The following is a 14,374-nucleotide window of genomic DNA, read 5'->3' as shown; positions in this document are numbered from 1 at the left end:
TTTCCTGAAAAATCCAAACCCCCATATCTGTAGTTGTTATGGTCATTCATCCCCTTTATCACCTCCCCAAACTGTTAATTTGTAGCAACTGTGAAGAGGGCACTCGGCTTTATTTAACATGCCTAAAGGAAGAACAGTTTTTTGGGAAGGTTTCTAATTGGTTGATTACAAGCAGGTGGAAAGAAAAAAAGCCCCACCTCCAGTTCAGTCCAACGGGAAAAGAGGATTTCTTAGGCCCACCCACAAAACACGTGCATGTGCTATTTAACAGGGCCAAAGGCTCTAGAATCAGGCTCTAATCTGCTTTGAGCTTTTCTCAGTAAAGCCTTTGGTCTTTATTAATTTTTAAAACTATGTATGTATCAATTTAATTTTGAAGTGTCTGAAAGCAAACCATCAAAGCTTTGCTGGTAACACACACCTTTTTGTGGGCCTGCTGGTTATGGCTGTTTATTAACATAGATCTGGATTTAAAATAGAAGCTCATTCTTCAGGAACAGCCTGAATGTGCAGGAACTTTTCTTTTAATATTTTCTTTTTAAATATGAGTCATATGACTAGTTTCTGTTACATTCCTGTGTGGTTGTCTTTGAATGATTTTAACTTTTCGTGACCGATAAAAGCTTGAAAATCTTTAACTTTGCATCTATTCTCTCATTAAAAAATAAGAAAAACCCACACCAAAAAAAGCCCAGCAAACAAAACAACCACACAAACCCTGAGGTATTTCTCACAACTTGTAGAATAAATACTTTAAACCCTCTTATACCACACATTAACATTAAATTGCACAAGTTGTGATAGAGCTCTAAGTTATTAAAGATGGTTCACTATTCCTCAGAACTTCATGAATTATGCTGAACTGGGCATCTGTGGTTGCTTTTCTAAATGAGCCAAACAACCCCAACACCACCCTCCCACAGTCTGTTTTGGCAATTGTTGCAAAGGGGAAAAACTCCACAAAATGCTTAATGAAAATTTTTAATTTGTTCCCTTTATGGTGGAGCTTTCTGCTGGTGATTTTTCAGCTGTCTTTTCAATAATGATAAAACCACAGAGCCTGCAAGACTGATGAAGCCAAAAGGGTTGTTACATAAAGGCTTAATTTACTGATGGCAATGCAGGCTTTGCAGTTGTAACGCGTCTTACTACTTTTAAGTTTACTTGCAAATTATGTGGTTGCTGAAGTTTTGGATTTTGATTGTTCTTTTTAAGAAGACACGGGTCTTCAAAAAAAAAACTTTTAAAGCTTAAACTTTTAAGCTTTGTACCGGTTTTTTTTCTGGAAAAGGACTAGTAGTCGTGGTGTGGTGTTTCCCCCTCAGGTCTGTCTAGGTGGTGCGTACCTGGGTGAAGGGACCCTATCAATAAAGCAAAACTTGCACAAAATGGTGGCTCATGATCAAAGCTATGCCCTGGGATCTTGGGGATTTAAAACTCACCTCACTCACAGTGTCCTTTACTGCAATTTACAAGGGGCTGGGCCTGATGGACTCCTGGGTCAGCAGCATCTCTCGTCTGTCCCTGCCTGGAACCAGCCTGAGGTGGCCATTACCTCTTCCACTGAGCAGTTCTGGGGGAGTACCAGTGTTCTGGGTGGGAATGGTGACCCCTGACCGCTGCCAGGAAGGTCCTGAGGGAAAACCGACGTGGCCTGAGGGAAGCGTGGGACCGCGACATTTCTGTGACTTCACTGCACCTCCCAAACGCGCCTGGAGAACAGTTCGGCGGTTTTTTTACTCCAAATCCTGGCAGCTGAGATTTTCTTTTTTTACCTCAGGCAGGAGACCGTCTGATCTCCTACTTCTCAGTGCACGAAATAATTTTTTAAAAGTTCCTCCCTCGCGAAGCGCAGCCTCAGAAGCGGGAGAGCGGGAACGCCTGGGGCTGATGGCAGCGGACGCCATCTCCCTCATGATCTCCCTGCTCCATCTCTCTCCTTCTCCGTTCCCCTTAACGTCCCTGCTCCTCCGTGTCCCTTCTCCCGGAGCGAGGAGCCGGAACCCACGGGACACACCGACTTTGGGGGCACCAGAAGAGATTCCCCGATCCGTGCCCCCGAGGGGAGGTGGCGGCGGCGGTGCCGCCTCAGGGCGGGGCTGAGGGGAGGCGGGAATGACGCGCGCCCCGCCCCGCCCCGCCCCGCTGAGGGCCGTGAGGGGGCGGCTGCGGGAGTCCCCGGCCCGGCCGGGGCTGCCCCGGCCCTGCCCCGATCCCCGCCCCGGGTTTCCCCGCCTGGGTTTCTCGGCGGGAAGACGGCGTCCTGCCAGCCATTCCTCCTCCTCTGGCTGCTGCGGAAGTGCCCGGCTGGGAAGTTTGCGGCCGGCGGCGAGGGGAGGCCGGGGGGGCTCTGTGGAGGTGGGTGAAGGGGAGCGGGCTGAGAGACATCGCCCCTCGTCCCTGCTCCGTGCTGGCGGGCAGAGCGCATGGAGGGATGTTGTTATCACCTTCTGGCAGCAATCTTTCAACAAGCTTTCTCTTTCGTTTTCCCCTCCCTCAAGGTACCATGCCGCCCAAAGGTCCCGGCAAAGGCAAGCTGCCAGTCCCGCTCCCTAAAGACATGATCCTGAAAGACACCGAAGGAAAAACCTGGAGGCTGGGCAATCAGATCGGCCAGGGAGGATTTGGCCTGATCTATTTAGGTAAAATACTGCTGATAATTAAGAGCGTGACTTGCAAATTTTTTTGTAACTTCCTGAACTGGAAAAGGCAGTAATTTTTAAAAGCGTGGTTTACATGCTTTTGGTGATCCTTGCTCCAAGCGTGGTTTTCTGGGCTGTTGTTTCTGCTCGTGATACAGAGTGTTCTCCATGGTCTGTCCAGCTCGTTTTGCTGGATACTAACACGATTTTCTATGGATCTTGAGTGGGGTAACCTAGGTGCCGCTGTGTCAAAGCACCTCCAGGTGATGTTTTTCAAAGTAAAAGTGCTTTTCTTAGGCATGGTTTTGGCCTTATGTCGCCTCATGCTCTGTAGCCCACTTTCAGTTTCTGCTTTTTGGAAGTGTTATTTTCTGGCCAAGAGCAAATTAGTTTGGATCCAGGAAATGAAACAGTAACAATACTTAGCTGGGTGCTGCCTCTGAATTCACGTCTTTTCAGCAGAGGTGGAAATGGTGTTCAGTATTTGCTCTGGCCTAGATAAGTTTCTGTGATTCCTTCAGAAGAAGCCGCTGCATTTCAGTTTGTGCTCTGTGAGGAGTGAATAGCTCTGAAAGGCAGTTTGTAAAGCATTCTGGGTCACTACAGAGGGTGTAATGTATGTTGCTGTTGCTGGTCTCTGTGGAAGAGCAAGTCCTGTGTCCAAGGCAATATTATGAGCTTGGGTGGTTTGGTTTTTCTTTTTTTTCATAGCAGCATATAGAAACTAGTTCACAGTGTCTGTTTGGAGCGAAGTTGAGCTTGTATGGAGCAGTGAGGAATCAACTAGTAGCAGTTTACTGCATTGTCCATGAAGCCTAACATGATCTTTTTGAGTTACAGTAATATTAACTCTATTTGAAATTTTGAGGCTTAAAACTTAATAAGCAAGTCACTCCTATACACAATCCAGCTTCCTTTTATGCAGAAATCAGCACACAATACAGTAGCAGTACATCCAAGAGGTCCCTGTGGTGAAGTTTCTGGTTTGGTTTCCTCTGGAATTTCTATAGTTCACAGAGTTCCTCACTGCTCTGCAGACAGAGCCAGTGGGAATGACAGAGGTTTCAGGTAACAGAGTTGTCAAAGGGTAGGGCACTTGTTAGACTATTTTCTTTTTCCTTTTGGTACATCTTATTCGCTTTTTATAACCACCTGTGAACCATTAGCTGGTTACATTTGAGAGGTGCTGTGAGCTGGGCACATGAGGAAATGGACCCTAACATGGGCTAAGAAGTAAAGGTGTCTCTGGGAACTTCCATTCCAAGGTAAAGGACAGGGAGATGGGAACCTGCAGAAGTGTCCCACAGACAGAAGGCTGTGAGGGAGCTGGGGATGAGTGCAGAGAGCAAGTTTGTAGTGAGTGTAGCTCTCCATGTGTAAGACCAGTAATGCTGTGTTCCTGAATCCCTCAGAATGTGGCTCTGTCATTCCCTGCTGCAGCCAAATCACACTGGACCTTGAGCGTGGATTAGCACGGGGCATTCAGACAGGTCCAGGCAGATTTGAGTTTTCTGCCTGATCACAGAGCCCACCAAGGTGGTTTCTTATACTGAGGTGTTTGTTGCAGTTTGGCTCCCATTGAACTGAGGTGGAGAGCAGTCAGTGGGTTACAATGAGAGTCAGGGACTCTTGGTATTACTAGTCTCTGTATTTTGTAAGTGACAGCATGGCTGAGGAAATGCAGCTGCCACTTTTTTAATGGTATTTGTGTTCATTTAATCCCTTCTTTCAGCAGGAACAGTGAATGCTACCTGCAGCACTGCACTGAAGGCTCAATTCCCCTTGTAGCTCATCAATTAAAGAGAAAATAGACATTCATCCCTAAGTATTGACACTGAAGCTTTCTCTTTTTGTTGTCCACCTCTTGATCTCTGTGTTTATATTAAAGTTTACCATTCAGCAGCTTCTTGATGCTACAAAACTCAGCTGTCTTTGAGAACCATGGGGAGTGAAGTGGATGACAAGTTTTTGTGATAAAGATACAGGTTTTGGAGACACCTCCTTTGCTCTGTGCTGTTCAGACCTGTTTTAGAACATCCAGAGCAAGGTGTGAGAGCACCACTATCTTTGAGAGAAGGAGCTGTAGAGAGGTGGAGACAGGAGGTTCGATTGCCTGCCAGGTATGAAGAGCACAGCCCTTTTACTAAAGTAAAGGTTAACTTTGCCAGCTATATCTTTTAATAAGTATTTTTACAGTAGCAGTGTAAAGATTTTGATGTGGTTGTTACAGCTTAATTTCCCATTAAGGGTATTCCATACTCCATTAATCTATAACAATGTTCTTGAGAAATTTTACAGTATCTCTGCAAAATCTATTTACTAGGGGTGCACTTTGTGGAAGAAGGTTCTGTTCATTAAATCAAAGCTGCTGAAAGCCATTGAGTCCCAGATGCAAATGTAGGGCTTCAGAACTTCTAATTGTGGGCATGAAAGTTCTTCAGGTTCTGCCCTGCCTCACAAACGCTTTCCCTTGTTCTCTGATGATTCTTACTCTTTCCATTCTGTTCCAAATTGTTGTGCTGCTGCTGCTTTGCTCTCAGGTAGAGCTGTTCCCCCTTTGGTAAGGGGAGCAGAATGAAGAGCACCTGTGGAAGGCTGGGACTTTGGTGCTCTCACAACTCTCTGGTTTGTAGCCCTGTGGAGAGCAGGGGAAAATGAACCAAGGAGCCTTACATTCTCTCATTTATCTCTCTGATCACAGGCAGTAATTAACACCAATCTTTGTATAAATCATTCTCTAGTCCTGCTGCAAGCACTCTATTAATGCACAATTTGGACTGAAAATTTAAGTGCAGAAAGGTCACACAATGTTTTGTTAAGGTTCCTCTGTCACGTGGAGCCTGCTGCATCCAGTGCTATCTACTTGCAGGCTTCTTTCTCATGGAAAGGGATGGTTCTGAAAAATAGAAATGTTTTTTAGAATTTATGTACAAATGTTTATTGGATGGTGTCTTTTAGGAAAGAACTTATTACATTGTAAATGTGTTTTAATGTTATGAAGCTCAGGAAAATAAGTGTCGTCATTGAACTGTACCCTGCTTGGAGATCAGTGTAGCCAGTGCACTTTCCTTTCCTTTTGTGTTGTTTTTCCTCACATTTTCAAGGAAGAGAGAATTTCTTCCTAAGCAGTGATTAAATGTGTGAATATTGTCTTTTAATCCTAGCAGTACAGGGAGCCCTGCTACTGGAGGAGGTAAGGAAGATGTCTGCTAGGTCCTGTTCTTTTAAGCTGGGGTCATAGTGCAGTCTAACTGCAGATATTCTGGGAATCAGGCTGAGGTGGGAAAGAGAGTTTGTTTCTGTTTCAGATTGATTTCCATGGATAATTTGTATAGTTGTGAGCAGGGATGTACCTGTGTCAAGGAAGAGAAGCATCGATGGAAGCACACTTGGTCCTGTTGTTCATTCCTTGGTTTGCTTGGGAAGCTGCTTCAGCAGTTGCTTCTGGAGAAACAAAGGCCTTCAGCAGTTGCTTAAATTAAAATAATTCAGCAAATTAATAAAAAATGCGGTAAAATTATACCAAAAGATAAATTCAGCATGGCTTTTATTAGCTCAATGGAAGGACAGATCATAATAGCAAAGCCCTGCAATTAAAAGCACTAGCAGGTAACTCAGGTTAGGGATGGATTTTTCTCAAATTCAAGGTGAAAAAATACCTGCAGGTGTGAAAATAAATTTGTTAGTAGACAAACACCACTTCAGGTAGGGTCTTTTTGTCTACTCACTAATAATAACTGAACAAATACAGATACTGCAAAGTGGCCTTTGAAGGCTAAGTCATAAACTTAGCATGATTTTGCTACTCAGAGGCTTCTTAGGGCTGCCTGACCTGCACTATCTCAAAAAGAGAAAATATTCCTTACCTTTAGTAGTTCTTGCTGGTGAGTCCTTCCTCTGGAACCTTCCCCATTTCTTTTTTTCTTTTGGTCCCCTGTAAGCTGAAAGTCTTCACTTGGAATGTGTATCTCATTTTTGCACAGTAGTGGAGAGCCTGTTACAAAGCCTGCAGAGGTCATTGCTCTTACACTGCAGTGTTCTGCCATATCATGTGTGGGGATTCTTCTTCCATATGCTGAGTAATGCTGGGAGGTCAGGAGAGCAGTTTTGGTGGAATTTATTTATTATTTGCCTTCAGTGGGGGATGGAGGAGGAGCTTTGGAGGACAGCTCAGGTACCTGTTGCCTCACAGAGGGCACTCCTTCCGCTGTCTTTGGCACCTGTACCCTGCTGAAACTGGCATTGTATCTTCTGCGTGGGCACCATGTCAGACCAGCAGATGGGCTGCAGCAGAATCTTGCCAGAAAACAGTTTGTGCATCAAGTTTTAAATATTGGAGGCCTGGGCTCCCATCTGAGAGTGCTGTAAGAGCAGGCCATGCAAAGCTTTTCTGCCTGGGGTTAAAGGATGTGTCATCCCTATTCCAGCTTGAAGTAATTAACTTTGAAAGTCAAACAATTGGCTTCCATTAATGTGGCATACAAAAACTCTGGTGAGTCAGGATTAGGGTTTCACAGAAACACAAGTAAGAAATGTTCTGGAATTGCTTTACCAGTACTGAATGCTCTGAACTTGGAGGTATTTGGAGTTACCTGCAAAACAGTAGAGCAGTTGAACATTATTTTGTCCCAAAATCAGTTTAGTTAGGTCTTGCAGAAGGTGGATCTAGTGGAGGGTTATGTATCTGTAATCTGTATAAAACCTCTCTACACACTTAAAGCTAAAGGAATAAGACTCTTGAATAAAACCTTGTCAAAACCCTGGTCAGCAAAGAGTCTGTCCAGGAAAAGATGCTGCATCTATAAAGTAACAGAGAAGCAGATCTTCCTTAGGCTGCAATGAAAGTGGGGAGTAAACACCCTTCAAACATGGAATGTTTCAGTTTTTGGGAAATATTGGATATTGCAGGTCAGGGAGGGGGAGGCAGTGTGCTTTGTTTGCCTTGGCACCTTCCCTATGTAGGAAATAGATGAAGTTGTGTTTAATAGCAAATGCTGGTTTTTATTGTGTACATTTTGTTTTTAGTAATTCTATTGCTGCAGCTTGGGTCCTTTTTATCATTAGATGCTCTGAGCAACACTCCCTGCTTTTACCCACTGAATTTAACAGCTCTTGGCTTGACTTGAACAGAGTCAGAACTTCTCCAGCTTTCTTTATAGGTAGCCTGTAACTTCAGAAATGTGATATTTTTGAGATTGGTTTCAATTTCTGCAAAAACTAAGCTGATATATCACTCCTCAGGATTAGCTAATGAATGGGACAAAGCAAAAATAAAATAGTAGCAACTAGAGAACTTCTGAAAATACTTTTATTTGTGTTTCCCAAACAAATCCATCCTCAAAATATCCAACAGTGGCGAAGACACCAGCTGTGGACAGGAGCAGGGCTGTTTCTCCAAACTGCCAAATCAACGCTGTTTTCTTTTCCACTGTGTAAACTTTGTCAACAAAAGTGGTTCTGTGAGAGCCATTGAAAATATTTCACCATATTCCAAATGTGACTGCCACAAATTAACTGCTGAAACTACAACAAGCACGTTTGAACTGGCAGAGGGAATTGGCACGTTCCTCTGTCAGGCTGCAATTGTGCTGTGTGCTCGTAGGAAATGGCAGTTCAGCCACAAACACCCTTTTGTTACCATGGCTGGTTAACATTTAGAGAGTGCCATTCATTAAGGATGTGGCACTCAGCACCGAAAAGGATGAAATTCATGGTTAAGGTGGATGATAAGGCTGTAACTGCTGTGCTGGGTGAAACCAGGAATCCTGGGCGTGGGTTAATTCCAGGTGAGGTTTATGTGCAGGCACAGCAGTTGGGAATCATGGCTGGGATGTGAATCTTCCTGCCCTGCTGTATTTCAGAGGGCATTTTAAAGCTGTGTGCCCCACTCTGGAGTGCTGGCTGTGACTGGATTGAAGGGGAGGGAGGGAAAGCAGAGCTGTGTCCTTTGCCCTCTGCAAATGTTTTGTGAGACTCCTCTTGGCATGAGGTGAAAGCAGCCCCAGCCTCCGTCACAGCTGCATCCTGCACCAGTGCTCCCAGTCCTGCAGGCAATGGTTTGGGGTGTGTGCCTGCAGCAACACCCCCTCCCCAAGTGTCAGGGGTTGTGCATCTCTGGTTGGCAAAAGCAGCAGAAGCTGGGAACTTGTGCACTTGTTATGCTATTTTAAGGGCTTTTTTTGCAAACATAATCTCACCATATAGTGCTCCTGGTACCCTCTGTGAGTGCTTATCTGCCATCAGGGACCTCCTGCCTATCAGCACTGCTCTCCTGCAGAGTCTCTGCTCACTGTCCTGCAGTCTGCATTTACTGATTGTAATATTATAAATAGCCATGTGCTACCACACAGAACGAGGCTAGCACATGGCTAATTACGAGTGTACAGTAATTAACCATGAGCTAAACTCGCAGGAGAGTATGTGGTGCTGGTCTATGAGGTATGTAATCAGACTGTTTGTTAAACCTTGGGAGCCTTTCCAGTCTGTTAAATAACTATACATAGTAATGAGACAATTTTTAAAAAACCATTTATGTTTATTTATGGACAAAAAAATAGTCTGTCTTTTTTCTGAGCTGTGACTGGAGTGTTGCTGGTTGGCATCTGAATGGGTGATTAAAGTGGATTACCAAAAGGTGCCCCCACAACTTGTGCTCACCTGTGTGGGTGAGACTGATTGTCCCTGCATTGTCTGTGTAAGAAGTTTAGTGCTATTTGTGGGGACTGTACTGCCTTGTTCCATGTATGTGCAGTAAAAATATCTTTTCTCCTTTTGTACACTTGAATGGAACTCATTTTGTGGGGCACCTGTTTCAGTATCCTGTTGAGCTATGACTTTTCTCCCTTTTCACTTTGTAACCATTGCTGGTTATGTTTGGGTTTATTTTCCTTCAGGATGTGTGACTTTCAGTGTGACTCCAGAAGCATCCAGGCCAGCACAGTGTAAGAACCACGGGGGTGAAGCCCTTTTGCTGGGCTACCTCCTGTTAATTGCTCCTCTTCATTACCCTGACAGCTGTTACTCTGTTCCAGATTACCATGAACGAGGCCTCTTTTATAAAATGTCAAGAAGTCTTCAGGGAAGTTAGATCAGCCTCTTTCAAATACATTTAAACTTGATACTTGCCTGCACCTATCAAACCTCTGTTAAGTAACTTGGTATTGAATTAAATTCTCTTATCCAGAGGTTCTTTTCTGATCTGTGCCAGTGAAATGAGCACATCAAATTCTGTTTGGGTGATGTGATGCTGTTGAATGCAGTGATAACATTATGGGATGTGCTCCTTTTACTAATGTCTTCTATTAACATATATTCTATATGTGGCAGAGAAAAATGAAAGATATAAATGCTGTGCCTTAATTCCCACTTCAGTGCAAAAATATGGTAAGAGCAAAGTGTACCAAAACTTCCCTTCTAGTAGATTTAATGTGTGTTCTGGCTGTGACTGTTACTTGTGTGAGTCTATGGACAGTTCACATCTTCCAATTCTACTGTTTTAATATTTGAATTTTATTTTAATGTGTTATTAGCACAGCAGCATTCACATGGGGAAGTGTCAGTGGGGAGCCTGTGGGTGTTTGGTGTGTACCCTGCCAGATTCATCCCAGATGCTGAACAGAATTGAAGGAAGATGGCAGCTGAAGGAAGCAGTTCATTGTAGAAGTATTTTTATGCCCTGACCATCAAAAACAGTAAGCTTGGATGGTTTGATTAGATCCAAGTTTACTTGATTTTTATTATGCTGTTAAAAGAGCTCTATTTTTGTGTGTGCTCATGGTTGAAGTGTTTCACACCTGGACTGTTGTTGGCATTTGATCATTATCAGAAGTTTGAAAGGGACACTTATTTCCTAGGAATTGTATTCTTTTTGCCTTTCTTCAGTGATGATTCTAAAAGATGATTTAGTCTCATTAAATTTTAATCCCAGTGTAGCTCTATGTAGCTTCAGTAGTATCAGAGAGAGCTGATAGTTCTCTCAGGGTCAGAAGAAAATAGGATTGCATTGTCTGTGCACAGAGGTTCTGTCTCCTGGGCTGTAATTGGCACATGTGGTCAATTATTGTTTTGAAATCTCTGCTTGCACTCAGAGGCACAATCCCCCAGCTCCCCTTTAGGCAGGTGGTGGCTGTGCTATCCCCAACTTAGGCCAGTGTCTAAATAATGTCAGAATAGAAATCAAGGTTCTAGGGCCAAATTAATTTGTGCTAGAGGAAAGCAGACAATCCTGTCTAGAGGTATAATGTAGGTCAGAACTTTAAAGTGGTGTCTTTGTCACGACAGCAGATTGACAGCAACCCAATACAGTGGTTTTTGAATTGGCTGGAATGGCTTAAACAGGGTCTGTCCTAATGGAATGGCTCATTGTGGTGCCAGTGTGCACTGAGGACATCCTGCTTACTCCTTAATTAACATCCAGGGGACACTTCTGAGAACAGGGCTTCAAATTGCTTCTCTACTTGTTGATTAAAACTTCTCTCTGTGCTGATTTTGTTTTATATTTCTTTGAACTTGGCAGAGCTCTGACCTTTAAAAGCAGGAATTTAGACTATCTTTTGGTGTGTATTTTTGGTTGCCTGACTCAGCGTTAGCACAGTCTTTATTTGCAATTACATTTTGTTGCATACAGCTTGATCTCCATCTCTTTGTTCCTTTGCAGCATCCCCTCAAATTCAGGTTCCTGTAGAAGATGATGCAGTGCATGTCATTAAAGTGGTAACGTGCAGATCTCATTTCTAAATTATTAACTTGCATGCAGTTCTTTCTCTTAATTATCCACCCTTATTTTCAGCATTTGGTCTTTATTGCATGCTTGTTGCTTTTGGTGCTCTGGGTTTTTTATATCCTTTGCCTGCTTGGGGATATATTTGGCATTTCCATGATACACAGTATTTCCTTGACTTGATTTTTTTTCCTTGATTACAACCCCTCAACAGTTTAGTAAGGAATATTAGACTATGATCTCAAACACACCTGATCTCAAATATTTCTGAAAATAGTGTCTTAAATAATATCTAAAAGAATCTGTGTTGTTTATGAAAATGCATTGCTAAGCAACTTTTCTTTTTAGCTGCTTAAATTAAATTTCAGGTGGCATGGAATCTGGGAGATGGGAGATAAAAGGGGTTTCATTCTCTTGCTATTTCTTTTATGCTTCTCTTAAGAAACTGTTGTCTTTCTAAGGCCTTTTATGACACCAACTTTATTTGTTTCTCAACAGGAATATCTTGAAAATGGCCCCTTGTTTTCTGAGCTGAAGTTTTACCAGAGGGCAGCAAAACAAGAGCATAGTAAGTGATGTCTCAGGTAGAGGTAAGGACAAGTCTGGGTTTAACTACTTTTGTTAAGAACTGTTGCTTTAGAACTTGAAAGGCTGAACCAGTGGCAGCTGGTGCTGTGGTAGCTCTGGATTGCTGTAGTTTTGTTATTTGGGTCTTGGCCTTGTCCTTTGTGGCCAGAAGGGAGAACAGAAGCCAAGCAGCCAGAACAGGGCCACATTTATTGTCTGTACACCAAGGCATGGACTCCAGAGACAGGACAGAGAAAACACCCCACACCTGGAGCTCTCAGCTGCCTTTAACTCAATGCTATGTTCTTCTTGTTATTGCAGTAAGAAAATGGATGAATCTCAAAAAAATAAGATGTTTAGGAATTCCAGTGTTTTGGGGATCAGGCCTGGCTGAGTACAAGGGGAAAAGGTAATGAGCTAAATGGTAATTAAGCCTCAGATTGGCTGATGACCCATTTTCAAAAATGGAGATTTAGTCCTTTCAATCTAACTCAAACTTGCAGTCATGTCTTAAAGGATTCCTCCCTTTTCTGTGTTTCCTCATAGCTACAGGTTCATGGTCATGGAGAGACTGGGGCAAGACCTCCAAAGAATCTTTGAAGATTGTGGCAGCAGGTTTAAGAAGGAGATTGTTCTGCAGCTTGGGGCACGGATGGTAGGCACAGAGAGAGGAAATTGCTGTGTCTCAAATTTGCTGAGTTCAACTAGAGAAGTGTCTTGCTAATACAGCTCCTTTAGGTGGCTGCTGAGTTTAGAATTAAATGTGTAAATGCTGTGTGTTTTCTTATTTCTCTGGGGTTTTTTAGGGAAAAAGGTATTTAGTGAGAAATCAAGACTCCCCTACAGACTGAAATTTGGTCAAACCAATTTTTTTTTCTAATGGGTTAAAACACAGACCATCCACTTCAACCTGTGTGTCTAGACTGAGATGTGTAAGCCTATTCTCATGTTTCAGCATGTATTGATTTTTTTTCAGTGTCTGAAGGGTATTGTATTAGACATCCATATTTGTCAAAGTTCACAATTGCATGCCTGAATGCCAAATTTTCAGTGTGTTTGCTGAGCACGCTGATCATACAGGCCAGGATTTGGCCAGTCTGCAAATACCAGTTTTGTTCTCAAATGGGTGTCACTGGCACATCCCAACAGAAGGTTACATATGTGACAGAAAGTTACATAAGTGCTCCTTTGTAACATGACTTGTTTTGTGAAATACTGCTGTTGCTGAGCAGAGGTGGATAGAAAATGGTGTAGAGGCAATGGTCTCAAGTTAGAGAAGAGGAACTCTTAGACTGGATGCATCCAAGCATCTCTTTAACCTAAATAGAATATTTTTTAAAAAATTGAAGGGCTTTCATAGTCACATAATTGATAAACTTGTAACACTCCAAAAGTCATGATTGTCCTTTGGATGAGTTGCTAAGTGTAAATGTATTTTTTAATAATTAGAGGAGCTGGAGGTGTTGATGCAGGGGGCTGTGACATGAGATGCTGGTCATGTCATAGCTGGCAGGATCAAATGTATGCCAGACCTTTAGAGCTGATGGAATGTGATCTTTGCAAGAGTTTGGTGTTCTCAGCATCTCCTCTGGTGTTTGTGAAGTACTGGGTTCGTTCTGGCTCTGTGATTTAGGAGCTGGTACTCAGGGAGTTCCACAGGGATATCTCAAGCAAAGTGTGGCTTGTTTCTGCTTTGCCATCATCAGTCCCAGCCAATGGCTCCCCTGTCTCAGTGAGAAATATTTGAGGGCAGAGTGGAGAAGATGATGATGATGATGTTCTCTCCTCTGTTCTGAACTCTTTCCTAGTTGGATACTTTGGAGTACATACATGAAAATGAGTATGTCCATGGGGACATTAAAGCAGCAAATCTTCTGCTGGGCTACAGCAATCCACACGAGGTGAGCATGTTTACTTATCTGCACCTTTACTGTGTTTATAACCATTGAAAAGTTTTAAGTTTTGCAAATGTTTTGCTTTCCCAATTCACATATTAAAAGGAGTTTGTGCATGAACATTCACATCCCCTCAGAGCAGATCTGAGTGGCTCTGTGGAGCTTGAGGGCTGAGCAAGAAGCAGGACAAAGCTGGGCTTTGTTCCCTCTGTGTTCTGCTGACTGGGACACTGCTATGGATGAGTAAACTAATGAAGAGGATAAATTGTGGGACCTAATTGCTGCTCTAGGTTATACCAGTAAAGGATTGGATGTGGCCCATTGTACTTTCATTCTGGGAAGTTCTAGATTTCTAATATTGCCATGAATTGTTTCCATGCCCTAACTCTCCTGTCCTGCTCACTGTAGTGGATAGAACAGGTAAGTAGGATTAAAGTTGTTGTTCTCTAGCACTCTGAAGTCAGCCTTGAAATGGAAGTGTTTGGGTGAAATGTTTTAAAACAAATCTTTTGGTCCTGTCGTATTCCATGTTCTCTTCTGATGTCTTTATT

At 43.1% G+C, this 14,374-nt stretch overlaps 1 protein-coding gene across 4 annotated transcripts in view; it reads left to right on the top strand.

Moving 5' to 3' along the window:
* The first annotated feature begins 1,875 nt into the window (after positions 1-1,875).
* Positions 1,876-14,374, top strand: part of VRK2 (VRK serine/threonine kinase 2) — a 36,863-nt gene continuing 24,364 nt past the window's right edge. For 2 of the 4 annotated variants that reach the window (XM_074536660.1, XM_074536658.1), the window contains exons 1-7: positions 1,877-2,358; positions 2,502-2,642; positions 11,299-11,354; positions 11,860-11,929; positions 12,250-12,337; positions 12,475-12,583; positions 13,737-13,829. In XM_074536660.1, the coding sequence (XP_074392761.1) occupies positions 2,507-2,642; positions 11,299-11,354; positions 11,860-11,929; positions 12,250-12,337; positions 12,475-12,583; positions 13,737-13,829 (552 nt within the window). In that variant the 5' untranslated portion in view covers positions 1,877-2,358; positions 2,502-2,506. Of the gene's footprint in view, positions 2,359-2,501; positions 2,643-11,298; positions 11,355-11,859; positions 11,930-12,249; positions 12,338-12,474; positions 12,584-13,736; positions 13,830-14,374 lie in introns of all 4 variants that reach the window. The other 2 variants (XM_074536659.1, XM_005486804.4) reach the window with 2 other exon arrangements.

This window comes from Zonotrichia albicollis, chromosome 3, assembly GCF_047830755.1.
Source record: "Zonotrichia albicollis isolate bZonAlb1 chromosome 3, bZonAlb1.hap1, whole genome shotgun sequence".
NCBI lineage: Eukaryota > Metazoa > Chordata > Aves > Passeriformes > Passerellidae > Zonotrichia > Zonotrichia albicollis.
This window is presented reverse-complemented; position numbering and strand designations above follow the sequence as displayed.